This window comes from Nothobranchius furzeri, chromosome 15, assembly GCF_043380555.1.
Source record: "Nothobranchius furzeri strain GRZ-AD chromosome 15, NfurGRZ-RIMD1, whole genome shotgun sequence".
NCBI classification, from domain to species: domain Eukaryota; kingdom Metazoa; phylum Chordata; class Actinopteri; order Cyprinodontiformes; family Nothobranchiidae; genus Nothobranchius; species Nothobranchius furzeri.
The window spans coordinates 62,287,447-62,305,894 of NC_091755.1; the positions used below are offsets into that span (position 1 = coordinate 62,287,447).

At 43.2% G+C, this 18,448-nt stretch overlaps 1 protein-coding gene across 5 annotated transcripts in view; it reads right to left on the reverse strand.

The window, feature by feature from the left end:
- The window catches only part of cacna2d3a (calcium channel, voltage-dependent, alpha 2/delta subunit 3a), a 341,398-nt gene that overhangs the window by 125,277 nt on the left and 197,673 nt on the right, over positions 1 to 18,448 (reverse strand). For all 5 annotated transcript variants that reach the window (XM_070545074.1, XM_070545072.1, XM_070545073.1 and 2 more), the window contains 2 exons: positions 17,491 to 17,580; positions 15,860 to 15,973 (listed from right to left, as the gene is read on the reverse strand). In XM_070545074.1, the coding sequence (XP_070401175.1) occupies positions 15,860 to 15,973; positions 17,491 to 17,580 (204 nt within the window). The remainder of the gene's footprint in view (positions 1 to 15,859; positions 15,974 to 17,490; positions 17,581 to 18,448) is intronic.

Sequence of the window (18,448 nt, forward strand, 5' to 3'; positions counted from 1 at the left end):
TTAAAAACCCTCGAGACAAATTGCAAATCAATGTTTTAGCAAATCAAATATATCCTACCCAAAAAAGATATTTCATGGAGAGTTTTCAAGACGCTACGTCAGAACCGTACGGTTATTTAATTGTGGATTTAAAAGCGGAAACGCCAGAATCTTTCCGTCTCCGTACGGGTTTACTTCCGGATCAACTCACCGCGGTGTATTTGTCTAAAACAGAGCCATGTCAGCCCGGATAAAACGCAACGCCAAGATTCTACGTGCTTTGTCACGTATGAAGCCTAGCCAACGTCGGGAGTTTTTAAAAGGGTGCTCCGAGGACGTTCTGAAGGCTTTGTGCGAGATAGCTTTAAACGTGATCAAAGGAAATATACGTCTGTCGCCGCGTCAATTTCGAAAGTTGTCTAAAAGCAAAACGGTGCTCAGACAGTTGACTCATAACAAAACTAGCCTTTTAAAAAAAAAGAAGCTTTTAGTCGGTCAGAAAGGCGGATTTCTACCCATACTCTTAGCAGCCGCTGCGCCTCTGATCGGCGAACTGATAGGTGGCTTAATAAGGAAATAAACGATGGCTTCTCAAAAAATGTTTATGGTGACCCCCCAACAATTACGTCAGCTTGTTAAACCTACAATACGGGACGTGGCTGAAGAGAATCTTGACTCTGAAATGAAATTAATTATGCAGGAGACGGGATTAACGCCGTATGAGAAAATTAAAAAATACAATGCGCTGCTACAGCGTTATCTGAAGTTGATGAAAAGCGGACTACACGAAAGTGCAACTCCCACTGAACCGCCCACTGTGACGGCTGAGCCTACGTCAGCTGTAGAAACAGCGGCTGACACGCTCATTAATGAAACGCTACAGAATCTTCCTGTGCGCGGAAGAAAAAACGCCGAGTACCTGCTGAAAATGACACGATTAAACTGGACTCCGACGGGGGAATTTAAATATAAAGGCGATGTGCAGAAAGGATCGCACATCCTTGACTTGATTAAAAGCATCAGCAACCCGTTAAAAAAACATCCGCAATCAGAACCGATGGGTTGGACTCCTTTCCTAAAAACTCTAGTAGAAAAAAATGTGCCCTTATCTATCGTGTCCAATCCGCTAGCGAAACGTCAGATTACGCAACTCAGGAACGGAGGGATTGTGCTTCCGGATTCTGAAGATGGTGTTTTGAAGAAGAAAAAGAAAAAACCGAGGAGAAATATCATTTTATCACCAAGCTGGAGCGATGTCCCCACTTTGAAGAAATGGATCAGCTTTACACCTTAACTCTCTTGTTTGTTCAATAAAACTTTATTCAAAACAAATTTCACAGTCCGTGACATTCTTTAAACATTTCAAGAGTACAATTCACCTGTGTGAAGTATACATCATGACGTTTGATGCAATTTGAAAATTTTTTAACAAAATGATAAACCATAGCATCATTTTTATCTACATTTTTATGATATTTAGACAGAATTTGTTTCAGAGAAAGTCCACAAGCCTTATGACACAGGAAAAAAACACAATGCTGGCCACAACGGTCGGATGCAAAACTCTGTAGCTGACGATCCTGATATTGTATTCTTGAACAACGTTCTGTTAGAAAATTCAGGATGTTTTCAGGGTAATATTTAAATTCAGGCGATAGACCGTAAGAGTCAAAAAATGTTCCGAGGCCATTTTGTTCCACAGCTAGCGCCAACCAGTGTTCACCGGGTAAATGGACAGGATGAGTGTTTACCACAAAGTAGGCAGGTAGTCGAATGTTTTTTGGGACGGTAGACAGCTGATCAGACGCGTACACGCCACCAAAATAATCTCCCAGCAGGTTCGATAATATGCCGTCCAATTCGTGATTATCCATTAATAATAATCCACCAATACCTCTCTCTTTGAGTTTATCTCCAGAATGGAGTCGTAACACGCATACACAATGAGTGTAGCCGTGGCTCTCAGAGGTTCTCCAAAGCGCATCTCCATCCTCAGGTTGCCGGTGGAAACGGTTGAAAGCGCCTCCGAGTCATCCGCTGTGTTCAGATTAAAGGCAAAGAGTGTATACCCCTGTTGATATTCCAACCTATTAATCGATAGAGGTAAATCTTTCAATTGTCTCGAAGTGGCTGTAAACAGATTATAAAATTCTCTGACCGATGTTCCCTGGTAAAAAGTAGGTTGGAAGGCTTTCGATGGAATCTGTTTTCCGTCTCTGGACAACGCCAGATATTCCACATTCATGTGGCGAAAATTAAAAGGCGAAAGATCTCGACGTCCTGTGTAAGCTTCGTGATCCACTAATCCTAAGACGATATATTTAGGAATGGCGCCGAGAAAGAGGTTCTCCAGATTACATATCCTCGAATTTTGTGGAATGGAATAAGTTTTGACGGTCACGCGTGAGAGCGGGTACATGGCGTTTGCTTTTAGTAAAGCAGACTCGTGACCCAAACGTACGGCGGGTGAAATATTAACTTTCTTCACAAAAAGCGATGCACCCAGCAGTTTCAGCTTGTAGGTGGAATCACGCGCCCCCATCAGGCAAAAAGCATCACACGCGCGTGTCAGTTTAATTCTGAGATCGACGGAATTTAAAAGAAGTCTTTCACAGAAAAATATATCAGAATGCAGGGGTCCTATCAGATCCACTTCTCTGGAGTTTTCTGTAAAAGTCGCTCGTTGATTAAGGCCTAAATTGCGTCCGTTAATTACAACGGTGGAATCGTGCGCGCCTGCGGTGTCTTTGAAGAACAATCCCGCGCTGAATTGGGAATTCAAACTCGCTTCAGAAAAGTTCAGCAGGGTTTCGATGATCGCTCTGTAGGGGTGCGTGGCGCTGGACTGTGAAATCAGACGATCGCCGAGAACCACGTCACATTGTGAGAAAATCATGTTTAACGGGTAATTAATCAGACCGGTGGCAGCACCATCATCTAGCGGGCTGCCGTCATCGTTTGTAATTTTCACCCGCAAAAATAGAAGAGTGTCGTTTAAATCCAAATATTTTTCTCCATCTCCGGGGACAAAAAATTCTACAGGCCCGCCGTCCGTCAGGGCCGCTATGGGTAAAATTTCGCTGTAGATCTTATCTTCGATAGACAACTGCGTCATGGGTACGGTGAAGAGATCCAGTTCACTCAGCGTACATTCTGACGATTTGCTGTGGAGCAGTGACATGATTAAAAAATATCAGAGCCTGTCTGACGAGACTTCTTCCTCTTTTGCTTGCGTTTTGTAACTGGAGCTTTGATGCGTCGGTCGCTTCGTGATGTAGATGTCTTTAAACGCCTGCCGGGGGGTCTTTTGCGAACACGCCTCGACAGAACCATGAGGCCTGACCCCTCTTGGGCATTAGGGTCATTGATTTTACCGACGGCTCTCGTCAACACATCTGACACGATTCCTGTAGCGGCCTTTTTGAGATGCGGTTTAGCCAGAGCAAATCCTTTTTTAACAAAAGGTGATATGAATCGAAACAGTCTTGAAAATATCGATCCAAAGCCACGTCCGTACATATAAGGAACACCGCTAAAACCTGGTAAACCATGACCGGCCTGAGTGACGTAATAATTGATAAAACGGTTGGGATTGTTTCTCTGCAGGTGATAAATCATGTCTGCAAGACGTACGAGCGTAACTGACTCTCTCACCCTGTTTCACGAGCGTTATATTATTGTATTTCTCTGATGTGCGGGCCTGAAATGAAGCCTCACCGTTGTTTTTCCGTATAAGAAGTGAATCGGCTCATTCTGATCAGATTTTATTTCGATATGAATGCTTTCTATATGATTCGTAGAAACGCTGATGTAATCCACAGGATTAAACACATGAGTGACCGTGTGACCGAAGGTCCCTTCAACTTTCACCGTACGTAATAAAGGCGCAAAGACGTCCCCGACCAACTGCTCGGTCACGACATCCGTGTAGCAGTAAAATTGATATAGACCGCCTGTTAAATCGGGTGGGTGAGGCGCTGATTTGATCGGTTCATCGATGCCTGAAGTACCTTCAGGCGTCAACCACTCACCCGCGTTGAAACCTAACAGATAGGCCAGAGGCGCTAAAAATCTAAATTCTATCTCATCACCGATCTGATATTTGAGAATGGGGTCGGGGAATCTGTGAATGAGATAGAAATCAGGATCAATCTTTCTCATAGCAGTCTCACATTCCATTCTAAGTGTTTGGATAGCTTTATAATATCCGGGAGTAATCGGAGCTCTGTTGATTTTCTTAGGTTCTTTCACTCGTCGCCATTCAACAAACGCACGATCGTTCGGTAAATTAAACCACGAGTGTACGTAATTGATTTCAGACAGTCCCACTTGCCACCTGCCATTGAGATTGATGTGACGGGCTAGATCGGTTCTGTAACTGGCAATCGTGTTATTTTTAAACACCTCGTTACTGGCGTTAGAGGGCAATGTGATATAAAAACCCTCCTCTTGTCTCAGATCCATTTTTTTATTGTATCTGTTTTTTAAACGTCGTGCAGGTCTGAGGCTTTAATCCAACTGGAAAATTTTTGAGGCCATCCAAGCCATTTAACAAACACTTGCTTCTGGCCTCTGTAAGTTCTGCGCTTTAAAAATTTTTCAACGTGGAAGGATCGTTCGGTCGATAAGTTTACTTTCTGCAATTCGGGTTCATAAAATGACCCTTCAATTTTTTCCCCATCAAAATCTTTGAGTTTATAAACCGGCGGTGCTCGATGAAGACACTGGTCTACTGTGAACAGCTCGTGCGTGAAACTCTGCTCATATTTTTTATCAAAAACACCTCTGAGTTTGGAAAGTCTCACAACGTCACCCCTGTTAAACTTCATTTTCTTTGCAGGCTTCGGTGCGGTGGTCCCGTAAAGGTTGCGAAACACTTGCCATTGATTTTCCGTGTTAACTTCAAAGGGGGCCATTTTGATAGAAGTGTGGTAGCTATGATTATAACCTTTCACCAAATCTTGAATCACATCTATGTAGCGATGGGTGTTTTTGGCTGTGAAATATCTCCACATTCTACCTTTTAGAGTCCTGTTAAATCTCTCCACAACGCTGGCCTTTACGCTGCTGGCTGTGGCAAAATGCACAATTTCGTGTTTCTTCATGAGGGCTTCAAATTTCTTATTAAAAAATTCTTTACCGGAATCCGTTTGCAATTTTTTAGGGACACCGCTGTCTTTCAAAACTGAAGCAAAAGCTTCTGTAACATCTTTCCCCGATTTGTTTTTCAGGGCTCGTACATAGGCTTTCTTTGAAAATACATCTATGACGGTTAATAGGTAATTAAAGCCGTCGTTTGATTTTGACAAGGCCTGCATGTCGCATAAGTCAGCTTGAAACTGTTTTAGCGGCCCTGAGACAAAAACCTTATTTCTCGGAAAATGAACTCTTGCAGGTTTGTGAAGTGTATAGGCGTCTTGTTCTGAGAGAAAATCGCGAGCCTTATCCGATGAAACTTTCTCCCCAATATCTTGTTGTAAACCGGTTCTAAACCTTTCCACACCACCGTAACTACCCTGATGTTCTGGTGTAAAATAAACCTTTTTCATTACCTCCTCCATCTCTGATGAATGGTTGGCAAAAATGATGCACATTTGTTTTCATTAGTTCTTTTTATTTCATAAATTGTACACACAATCTAATCAGAACTAAAATCACACAATCTAATCATACTGTAAAAAACAGCAGTCATCAAATATAATCACACAGTCTAATCATACTGTAAAAAACAGCCGTCAAATATAATGAATAAAATCACACAGTCTACAAATATAATCTAAACACTAGTCAGAACTAAAATCTAATCATACTGTCGTCAAATATAATAATAAAGTTGTAGAAGAGACCCTCCGCAGCTCGCTCACTCCATCACCACCCCGGACAGCGCGTCCAGGTCAGCTTTGGACAGGCGATCGTACACCGGAAAAATGTCTTTGTGAATGGGCATCACAGCCCTGAATCCGTGCAGCTGCGTCACAGCCATGGTGAACAGAATCTCAGTGTCCAGAGGCTGGAAGCCGTGCAGACTGAGAAAACTTTGAAGAGCCGGAATCAGTTTAGGTGTTAAAACCCTGCGAATAATGTCCGTAAAGTGAAAATCGTAAAATAATTCATTTTCAGCTACGTAAAGACATTCGTGTTGCCGTTGACTGGGGTGATCGATCTTGCATCCGTGGCAGATGGTTGGTAAGTGAGCTTTGATCGCCATGTTGACCAAGTGAAGAAGACCCATTTTCACACGGTCTACTTTGTCTTCTGAAAACACCCAGTCAGGCAGACGGTGAGGCTCCTCATCGGTGCTCTGGATGTCGAGGGGTTGCACATCCTCCTCCTCCTCATGACCTGGCGGCGGCTCAGGGTTTGATGTCACCAAAGGTGGATCAGCCCCATCGACCCAGGGCCTGAATGGTACGTTCTCCGGAACCTCCATGATGGTGGGGAGTCGTGGTAGGTTATCCTCTGGAAAACACGATGGTGCCGATGCGGGCCTCGGACTGCCGTTGTATCTCGGCGGTGGTGGTGATGGTAGCGATCTGGACCTCGGACTGGTGTTGTATCTCGGTGGTGATGAATCCGTTAGTACCCAGCTCGGTGGTGGGCTCCAAAGGTCTTTAAGGGTCGTCTGATTGTAGAACCCCGTCATGCTGATGCCTAGATCGTCTGGATGAAATGGTTTCTAACTGTAAGCTCTTTATAACTAGTGCTGGGTGGGGGGGCGTGGTATGATGATGCAACCTCCTCCTCCTCCTCCTCCTCCTCCTCCTCCTCCTCCTAAGGCAGGTCTTAGAACTCCAGCTTTTTTCGCACTGTCAGAATGTCGTTCCAACAGCGGCTGGTACGAAAAAATGAAGTAATACGATCCTCCACTTCATTTATTTTTTCACACCAGGCTTCGAAAGGTACAACCTGTAGAAGGCGGTAAATTCCGCATACAGAATGCACATTCTCCAGCACAAAAAAGAGCTCAAATCCTCTCACACGGACCGAGGCCTTGAACATCCACTCTCCATCAGCATCCTCTTCCCCCTCCCATGAAGCGCTGAATGCTGTCACAGCGTTCTGGATTTCATCCAACGTTGGAAGAGCTTGCGGCCCACTGCGATTGACAGGCGGACGAGGTCTCTCAGGATCATCTCTGTGCACCTTGCGTGGAACAGCCAGCCTGAGCACAGCCCAATCGTTGTAGGAGAGAACCGCTGGTGAGTTTGATAAATAGGATTTAAGAGGTTCGCCCTCAGCCACATCTTGGATTAAACACAGTTCCTTAGTGTCGTAGCTGAACCGGTACACAAAAAACTACCGGTATAGCCGTAAGGTTCCAACTGCCATATTTGCTCCAAGATCTCTTTACCGCCGAAAGGAGGAACCTGCACTCTGCAGATGTAAAATGTAGATTTGCGGGGGGCACCAATTCCAGCCGGCATCTGATGTATAGCGATGGATTTTTCACAAAGCATGGTTTTTGACAGCGGCGTATCCACGCTCTCTTCTTTCACTTTTTGAGTTGAAGTTGAAGCGTCGGATGTAGTAGGCACCTCTTCAGCGCGGCTTGGTGCTTCATTCAGCTCCTCGTGGTTCATCATTTTTTCTTAGAGCTCGGCTTTTCACCATTCGGACAGATCTGAGCTTTTAAAGAGTTATACACAATAGGATTACACTCAGAAGGGAGGGGGGCTGTGGGAACCGATGGGCTATCACAAAAAGAAACTTCACACGCCATTACACACATTAGCCTATGACGTGGGGATCATGGACATCTGGACACGTTCAACAATACGCCATTGATGATGCGGCGTGGGGGGTCTAGGCCATCTGGACGATCAACAATACACATGTCCATTTGATTAATGATACGGAAGGGGGGGGCAAAGATTGAACAATACACCTGTCCATTTGATTAATGATAGGAAAGGGGGGCAAGGTCAAGGGTCAAATGAACAATAGGACTGAAAGGTCAAAAAGGTCAAAGAACAATAGACCTGTCAAAAAGTTTGACGAAAGGTGTCTTATAATTCTCTCTGTAGATGGATGGATTCCTTAGGCCAAGCCGATCGATTTGATGTCTCACATGCGTGAGTGTGTAAGTCCATTTAGCCAGAAGATGATTGACCTCTCTCAACCAATCAGGGAGCTGGGAGGGAGCGGGGCACGTTCCCACCTTGTGATAGTCAATCAAATTGAACTTATTTCTAGTTTTAAGTACAAACAGTTCAAAAAGATCAAAAACAGTATATTCCACTTTTTATATTCATTCCTATGAGACTTGGTTAAAGTGATTTGTAGTTCCTTGTGTTGCCATGGTAACAGATGACAGGAGTCTGCATTAATAAAGCTATGTACAATAACACATGACTCATTTAAACTTTGAATAACATTTCTATATTAAAGTATGTTGATACAGTTGTGTCTAAAATGTTGTTAAATGTTGTTGCTAAGCACGTTGCCATGGTAACGCAGAACACAATATCAAGTTAATACAAGACTCCTGGGACCAAGCAGGTTGAATTGATGTACCATTTGTGTGGGTGCACATTTCCTTTTAGGCAGAAGACGATTGAAAACTCTCAGCCAATGAGAGAGCAGCGAAGGAGGAGGGGGCAGTTCCTGTCTTCTGACTAGTGTTAAAATGTCAGCTATGCTGCTAGTTTTAAGTGTATAGAGCTGGTTGGTTGGTTGGTTGGTTCGTTGGATGGTTGGTTGGTTGGATGGATGGATGGATGCCTTAGGCCTAGCCGATCGATTTGATGTCTCACATGTGTGGGTGTGTAATTCCATTTAGCCAGAAGATGATTGACCTCTCTCAATCAATCAGGGAGCTGTAAGGGAGTGGGGCACTTTCCCACCTTCTGACGGTCAATCAAATTGAACTTGTTTCTAGTTTTAAGTACAGATAGTTCGAAAAAATCTAAAACAGGAGTCTGTTATTGGCTCAATAGTCAGCTTTTTAATATTCATTCCTATGAGACTTGGTTAAAGTGGTATGTAGTTCCTTGTGTTGCCATGGTAACAGATAACACATTTAATCTTGATTATAAGATTCCTGAGACCAAACTGGTCGATTTGATGTGTAATATGTATGGGTGCTGGATCCTGATTGGACAGAAAATGGTGGAACACTCTCAACCAATCAGAGAACAGCACTGTTTTCCCCCAGCTATTTTAGGCCTGCAGCCCTGTTAATGAGAGAAGCCTTTAAATCTGTCCTTCAGAAGTGAAATTGGACCTGTCCAACTTCTCATCACCATTCGAAAAGTACTGCACCGAATTGAAAATTTTAAAAAGCGTGAGCGGCAGAAGGCGTTGATGATCATCTGTGTCCATTTTTATGTGCCTACCATGAATTGTCTAGAAGCTATGACGAGAAACTTTTAGCTGTCTGAAGCCGATCAGAGAAGAAAATCTCTGTTCTTTTAACATGGGTTTCAATGAGGGAGAATCTGGGTCTCTCCTCTTTCTGAGGCTTGTAGCGAAAGAACGGTAACACTTGCAGTTAAAATGAAACCCATTCTGAAAAGCTGACAAAAATTCCTACTTTTTGAGTTATAATTTGTTTTGGTAGTCCAAACGGTCTGGGGGTAGTAAAGAGTTGTTCACAGACGATGTGAAGTTCAAAACTTAGAGTGCGGAATTCTCAAGTTAGAGTGGGGAGACATTTTTTTTTTATTTGAATTTTCTCAAACAAATGAACCGTACGACCACAATGTTTGGAGTACAGTCAAGAATTATAGCCCAAAACGAAGGTATATTTGTTAGCTGTAAGCCAACGTGTGTCTCATTTCAATCGGACCTACGGTTCTCTCGGTACAACGCCAGAAATGGAGCAAGGGAGGGTCACTGCTCCTATCTTTCCCCATTATAACTTTTGTGAATTTTTCTGAAAATTTCAAGTCGTACCTCAACTTCTACCTGCGATTTTAGAAAAACCATAAAAGATATCAAAAAGCCTCTTTAATATGTTAAACAGGAAAGTCTTGAGAGTTTGTTAAACTTTGAATGAAGTCTCTAAGTTAAAAGGAACCCAATAGAGTTTTAGGTCAAAGAAGTGATAGGAATTTGCTGAAAATTGACCAGTCCCATTCATTTCAATGGGAAATTTTTTGCAGAAAAAGCTTAACTCGAAAAATTTTAAAGATATCAATGCCAAAAGTAAAAGCCAGAAAGAGCTTAACGAGCTGAACGTTTTGATATAAAATTGTGGAAATAGCTCAAAATTTGAAGGAGAAGAAGAGGTTCAAAAAGTGTACGGAAGCAGAATAAGAAGAAGAAGAAAGAAAAACAGGAAAACAATAGTTTGAATGCTCAAACAACTAGAAAAATTGCATTTGTTGTACAAATGCTGTTTGAATGCTGGATAGCTGAAACTGTAAGCTGAAGCTGCTGAACAGCTGAACTGAAGCTGAAACAGCATTCAAACAATAATAATTTTTATTTCAAACTAAAATACCTTATATGTAAAAGTTCTCTAGTATTTCTTTTACTCTAGCAATTCTAGAAATTGTTGTTTTTGATGGCACACATTGTTTTCTGAATTAATGAATAACTTGCACAAAAGAAACCGGTAATATATCTGAATTTTGTCCAGATCCGGCTGTTTCCTGATGGTGACGCCCTACAGTGGTGGAGCGGTAAAGAAGCCATTAAGAAGCAGCAGTGTAAAGGACGGCGGGTGAGTGAGACAGACAGAAGAAAGTGACAAAGACTGAAGACTTCTATTATCAGCGGGGATTCTTCTAAATGGAACTATCCTGCAGCCTTGTACCCTCCCCACTCACTGCTGAAACAGTGAAGGGAAGAGTTGTTGGGAGGAGTGGAGGATGCTGTTTTAATACAGAAGATAGTTGACATATGCAATGGAACTAAAACCAAGGGCGTCAGTTTGTTTTCAGAATTGCTGGGGACAATAACCATACACTTGATTGGGGTTTAAAAATTGCTGGGGACAATAAAGTAGGCTAGCACAGGGGTCGGCACCCCGCGGCTCTGGAGCCGCATGCGGCTCTTCCATCCATCTGATGCGGCTCTCTGTGCTTGTAAAATAATGAATGGATATTTAAATAAAATGCTTTATATTTTACTGCATTAATTTTACATCTGTATGCCAATTCTAAATGTAAAGATTGTCTGCGTAAACCTGAACAGGTCCAACCCGGTCTTACTGTGAGACCGGGTTGACGCATCACGCTTGTGCGTAATCATATAGGCACTTTATGAGCTGAAGAGGATGTGAGATTCTGGGATTCTCCTCAGACGGCTCCTGGATGTGTCGCCACAGTGGAGACAGGGACAAGCACTATTCAGCCAAAGTTTCATAATCAGGGAACATTTTCTAAGTGACAAGTCTCTCTGAAAGACAGGGTTTGGAAAACACTCGCTTCAGTGGGAGGAACCTTCCACATGCGCTCTGGTTCTCTGGGTGGCTCTGGGGTTAATCAAGTTTAATTGTTTCTCTTTGCAACAATCTTCACAGGAAGGCAAAACAGTTAAACGGCAGGTTACAGATATTTCCATTTGACTGTTTATTTTGACAGATGAACTCAAGGATGTTGCTTGGTTTGAAAGAATTACCCCGACGCGCACTGATGCACATGGATGAGCTGACATTTTAATCGTTAACGCACATCGCGGAGGTAAAATATTCCAATCAGAACATCAGAGCTTTATACTGGACACTGTGTTCAGCGTGGCTCGGAGCGCCCACGGTGGACAGTGAGCTGAAGATCTGGGGTTCGCAGCGCAGTGCAGAACCACAGCGCATGCGATAAGATTTCCTCCCACTGAAACAGTCTGGAAACCCGGTCTCTCTGAGGGATGTGTCACTTGGAAAAATGTTCTTTTTATGAAATTATGAAACTTTGGCTGAACAGCGCTTGTTCCCGTCTCTAATATGGAGACGCATGACGCGTAGAGACATTTGATCACGCACAAAGTTTATGTGGAGCAGAAGCGGTCGTGCCACGGCAGGTGAAATGTTCCTAGCCTACATGGAGTGAAACTGTTTAATTGTAACATTAATGTGTTACTGGACACGCTGGTCTGGTTGGTTAGACCAGTGTTTGAAGTGGAAAACAAACACACACACACACACACACACACACACCAATTAAAATAATGCTGATAGCATGGACTAGAAGACAGGTGATAGGTTTACGTATTTAAATGATGATCAGGCTGCTGTAAAATGTAATCTCCATCCACATCCAGACAGATTTATCCTCTATTCTTCTCTAGTTGCTCTGCTCTTGTCTGGGCTGATCAGCTGATGGTGCGCGCGGCGCGCCTAACTAGCGGCTGATGCACATTTTACGCATTTGGAGAGGTGGGCTGGGTGCTTTGCGTTTACTGGAAGATGGTCCACTTAACGCACGGGTGTAGACTACATATTAATGACAAATGAATGAAAATTAAATTGTGAGTTTTTACTTCATATTTTATCAATAAAAATGACGGGGGAACACATTTATGACGTCTTTTTAAACTAAATTTTCTAGCGCGACCTGCCTGCTTCACTTAAGTCACTGCTTATTAAGGTCCGTCCAAAATTACCGTGGGAAACGTGTAATAATGGCTCTTTGATGGGAATAGGTTGCCGACCCCTGGTATAAGATCTGAGCTGGTAAAACAAAAATCCTCATCAGCAGGCGTTTTTGAAAGTGGGGGGGGGGGGGGGGCACAGCTGCCAATCACAAATTTTGGCGGGGACATGTCCCCGGCGTCCCCGGTTAAAATGACGCCTATGACTAAAACTATTCTTTTTAAACAGACACGTGCACCATTAGAATGTTAAACCTGTGTGCGATATCAGCCTTGAAACTCTGCTTTATCGTACCACTTAGCATGAACCCATTTGCATTTTAAGCAGCTAGGACTCACCTGAGGCGATAAAAGTTTAATTTCCTTTTCATTTTGTGTGTTGCAGCCATTCCCAATTTTATCTTTATTTCAAGTTTGTACCAAAATCAGATAAAACATACATCCTGCTTTGCCTAAAGGAAATAAACTGATGCTAAACAGAAGAGCATGGAAGTGGCAGCATCATGCTGTGGGGTCAAGCCAAATGTAAGGATGTCCAGCTGTTACAATGATGCTGGTCTCCCTGCATTTTCAGATGCACAACCACCTGTACGGATCTTTTCTAACAGAAAAAGAAATAAATGCTTCAAAAATAATTACATGTTCAGCCCATGCAGCTCTTATTTTCTATACTCTGTCTGAGCTGCACCACCATTATCCTGCAGGATATGAAAATAAAGAGGTTTGTTCTAAGCCAGGGATTCCCAAAGTGAGCTGCCGCTAGGGGGTGCGCAAGGTGAAAAGTGTAATGGCTGCGGAGCTCAGAGAAGTCTGTCAAAAGTCACCATTAGCGTAGCCAGAAACTCATTTGTGAGTGGGCCTAAGAAAATGTAATTGAAAACAAGTATATTTTGCTTGTGTGTGTGTGTGTGTGTGTCCTCCGCACATGCCCTAGCTCAGGGGTCGGCAATCCGCGGCTCTGGAGATGCATGCGGCTCTTCCATCCATCTGATACGGCTCTCTGTGCTTGTAAAATAATGAATCGATATTTAAATAAAATGCTTTATATTTTACTGCATTAATTTTACATCTGTAAGCTAATTCTAAATGTAAAGATTGTCTGCGTAAACCTGAACAGTTCCAACCCGGTCTACTGTGTGGCCAGGTTGACGCGTCACGCTTGTGCGTAATCATGTGCGCTTTATGAGCTGAAGACGATGTGAGATTCTGGGACTCTCCTCAGAGGCCACATTGGAGACAGGAACAAGCACAATTCAGCCAAAGTTTCATCATCAGGGAACATTTTCTAAGTGACAAGTCTCTCTGAGAGACCGGGTTTGGAGAACTCTCGCTTCAGTGGAAGGAATCTTCCCGCATGCGCTCTGGTTCTGCGGCGCGCTCCAATCCCCTCTCCACATCTTCAGCTCACTGTGCACCTTATGTACGCGCTGACAGTGAGCTGGGCTGAGCGGTGTACAGCTCAGATGTTCAGAAGGAAACCTTTTCTTGAGTGATTTAGCTACATCTGCGATTTGCGTAGAATAAAGTGTCAGTTCGTTTGCATGCGTCGGGGTAATTCTTCCTATTCTTTCTCCGTCAAAATAAACGGCCAAATACTTGAACTGTCCGGTCAACACAAGCCCTGTGAGGCTTACTATAACTGTTCTGTTTTCTTGTGAAAATTATTACAAATTAAACTTGATTACCACCAGAGCCAGGCACACTGCGCCGTTATCTCCGTCACTGTAAATGAGGGAAAAACAAAATGATCGGATCCTTTTCTGACCTTCCCCACCTACAAAGTTTAATTACAACAATCAAACGTGACAGAGCCTGGATTTGTATTCTGAACAGTCTAAACATGTTTTAAAAAGAAACATATGACAAAAGTGGCACCTGCTCAGTAAAACCACCAACAGGGCGAAAAATATCTAAATATTGTAGGCAGAGACGGGCTACAACTTCTGGATCCACTTTATATAAATCGTTTTATTGATTATCGAAAATCAATCTATTGAAAGATAGCTTTGACGTACACGAGCGACCGGTACCGGCTGCTGTTACCTGTTGTGAGCAGCGCTCTGCTGTCTGAGGGTAGGCCCCACCCACAACACCCCGGCTGCTGCGGTGTTTTCTTTACTGTGGGAAATGGGTAATAATGGCTCTTTGATGGGAACAGGTTGCTGACCCCTGGTTTAGCGTGACGTCTGATTATACATACATATATATATATGGTCGGGACATAGAAGGGCGTGCGCGGCTAAATAAGTTTGGGAACCACTGTTCTAAGCTAAAGCCATTTATAATTGTTTTAAAGTACACTTGAAGAACCCCACACTGGGTATCTACTGCCTATCATAACCCTCCTGTACCCACTTGCTAAAAAGTACCACTTACAAAACCCATAGAATGGCAAACACGTGGTAGGGTTTTTGCTCTGTTTTATGCTTCATTTTTAATTCAATACATTAATATGAGTAAAATGAATAGAAATAGTTTTGATTAAAAGTGACAGTGTGCAGTTTTTTCCTTTAATCTCTGGAAATATCCATTAAAACATTGTAAAACATGAATCACATGATTTCCAGTCATTGAAAAATATTGACGGCTTCTTAACATTTAACCATAAAAATCAGGTCTAAAGTATAAAGGGCACGGATCTAGTGCCGTTGGGAGACGCCAGATTACCTTCTGGATGGTTCAGTGTCCTACACCTTTCGATCACTAGATGATTGGCTGTATAAACGACTTTATGACACATTTGAAAACATTTAGGGAGCAAGAAACATGTCTTTAATAACAAAACTTCTAAAGTCTTTACAAAACATGTGTGAAAGATCAGAATCAATTCAATTCAAGATTATTTATATAGCACCAAGTCACGACAAGAGTCATCTCAAGGCACTTCACATAGTAAACATTCCAATACAGGTCAGTTCATTAAGCCAATCAGAAAAAAGTTTCCTATATAAGGAACTCGGCTAAATCAAAAAAGTGATGCAACATATTTTGGCCGAGTGGTATTGCCGTAGTATGATGACATCATTGGCAGGCGCATGACTCCGAGTAGATCCGGAAACTACAGCGCCAGAAAACTAAAATCTACATTGCATTTTCCTGATGGAATTAAGACCTTCAAAGTGTGAGGAGTCACGCTTGAGGTCACATGCTTTCTGCTCCACAGGTAACATTTACCGTAACGTTTTTTTTTTTTAAACTAGCAACAGATATGATGTAAAACTACCCTGAAGTGTATATACTACCCCCTTTTGCCAGGAAACTACACATTGTCACTTTAAGTTAGTTTGAAACTACGTTGGTTTCATCGATCCTGGTGGAACACATTTGCTTGTTAAAATGTTAACATTACCTTCTTGTCTGGCCAGTTATATTTGTCGAAGATGGCATCATAGGTATGGACCGCTCCATCCGTCACCAACATAATGGCCTGGCTGCACTCACTACCTCTCCCAGTCTTGTTGAACTGAAAATAGAAAGCTACAGCATTAAATAACAAATCACAATGTTCTTAAACTAGCATCTAGATTAGTAGGCTGATAGCTTTGTTGTACACATGCTAGTGAACACATAGCATTTCCGATTTCAGATTTATTGGCCAAGTAAAATTACATTTACAAGGAATTTGTCTTCGGTAGATGTTCGCTCTCTAAAACAGACAACAACACAATAAATGATAATAAAAATACCTAAAAACACATAAGAACATGTATAGTCACACACACGTTCATTTACACACACACACATATATACATATATACATACACACACACACACACACACACACACACGCACGCACACACACACGCACACACACACACACACACACACACACACACACACACACACACACACACACACACACACACACACACACACACACACACACACACACATATCCATAAGCATACTGAATAAGTATTAAAAACTATAGTAAAAGGATGGTAAAAGAATCTACAGATGCAGGAGAGAAATGGCTGAAGGAAAGAAACTGTTCTTGTGTCTGGTAGTTTTTGTGTACAGTGATCTATAGCGTCTGCCAGATGGGAGGAGATGGAAGAGAGTAGATGCAGGATGTGTGGCATCTTGGACAATATTCACTGCCTTTTTCCTGGTCCTGCTGATGTACAGTTCCTGGACAGAGGGCAGTTGGGCACCAATGATTTTTCCTGCTGTTTTAATAATACGCTGTAGTCTGCATTTGTCCATTTTTGTGGCTGACCCAAACCAGACAGTGATGGATGAGCAAAGTATGGATTCGACTGCAGCAGTATAGAAGATGATCAGCAGCTCTTGTGGTAGGCCGTACTTCCTTAGTTGCCGTAAGAAATACATCCTCTGCTGAGCCTTTTTGACGATGGAGTTGATGTTTGTTTCCCACTTCAGATTCCAAGAAATGATAGTTCCCAAGAACTTGTATGAGTCCACCATTGACACTGGGCTGTTGGATATTGTGAGGGGGGGCAGCACTGTGGTAAGCTTCCTAAAATCCACAACCATCTCCACAGTCTTAAGGGTGTTAAGTTCAAGATTGTGCTGACTACACCAGACCACCAGCCTCTCAACTTCTCATCATCCTGGATGAGCCCAATGACAGTGGTGTCATCTGCAAATTTCAGGATTTTTACAGCTGTGTCCTTAGAGGTGCAGTCATTGGTGGACAATGAAGAGCACTTCACTGCCTGTTTCACTTTTTTACCAGTTTAAAGTGTATAAATTAACTCAGAAACATTTACTCCATGTTTGTGTTATTTTTTGACACATGTATATGTATTTTTTTGACACATGTATATGTAATTAATTGTCTGTTCATAATGAGGTGTCAGATCAATACCGTGAGTCATCAAGTATCTTGTTTTCTAGGCGTTTAGCCGATTCAATGAACTGAGCTGTTAATCACATTACTAATTAATTTTCGTCATAAACACATGTGTGTTTACATGAATGGGTGTGACGAGGATCATGCATCAGTGGTTTACTTACATCACTGAGAAGACTGAACGCCTCAGTCAGAGCTATGTCCAACATACCAATGCCTTGAGCAAACAGCTTGTCGAGGTGCTCCCGGAAATGCTGCCAAGATAAAATCGGAGATGGGGCGATAAGGTTGTGAATGTGGGGCAAATGCAATAAATATGAAACATGACAACATTACAAGTTTATGCAAAAGATCACAAAAAATAACTATGACTCAAGGAAATTAGATAAATAATAGCCTATTGATTTGAGCTAGCTGATAATATTTCTCGTCTCGTCTTCCTCCGCTTATCCGGGTCCGGGTCGCGGGGGCAGCATCCCAACTAGGGAGCTCCAGGCCGTCCTCTCCCCGGCCTTGTCCACCAGCTCCTCCGGCAGGACCCCAAGGCGTTCCCGGACCAGATTGGAGATGTAACCTCTCCAACGTGTCCTGGGTCGACCCGGGGGCCTTCTGCCGGCAGGACATGCCCGAAACACCTCCCCGGGGAGGCGTCCAGGAGGCATCCTGACCAGATGCCCAAACCACCTCAACTGGCTCCTTTCGATCCGGAGGAGCAGCGGTTCTACTCCGAGTCCCTCCCGAATGTCCGAGCTCCTCACCCTATCTCTAAGGCTGAGCCCGGCCACCCTACGGAGGAAACTCATTTCGGCCGCTTGTATCCGCGATCTCGTTCTTTCGGTCATTACCCAAAGCTCATGACCATAGGTGAGGATTGGGACGTAGATCGACCGGTAAATCGAGAGCCTGGCTTTCTGGCTCAGCTCCCTCTTCCCCACGACAGATCGGCTCAGCGTCCGCATCACTGCAGACGCCGAACCAATCCGCCTGTCGATCTCCCGATCCCTCCTACCCTCACTCGTGAACAAGACCCCGAGATACTTAAACTCCTCCACTTGAGGTAGGACCTCTCCCCCGACCCGGAGGTGGCAAGCCACCCTTTTCCGGTCGAGAACCATGGTCTCA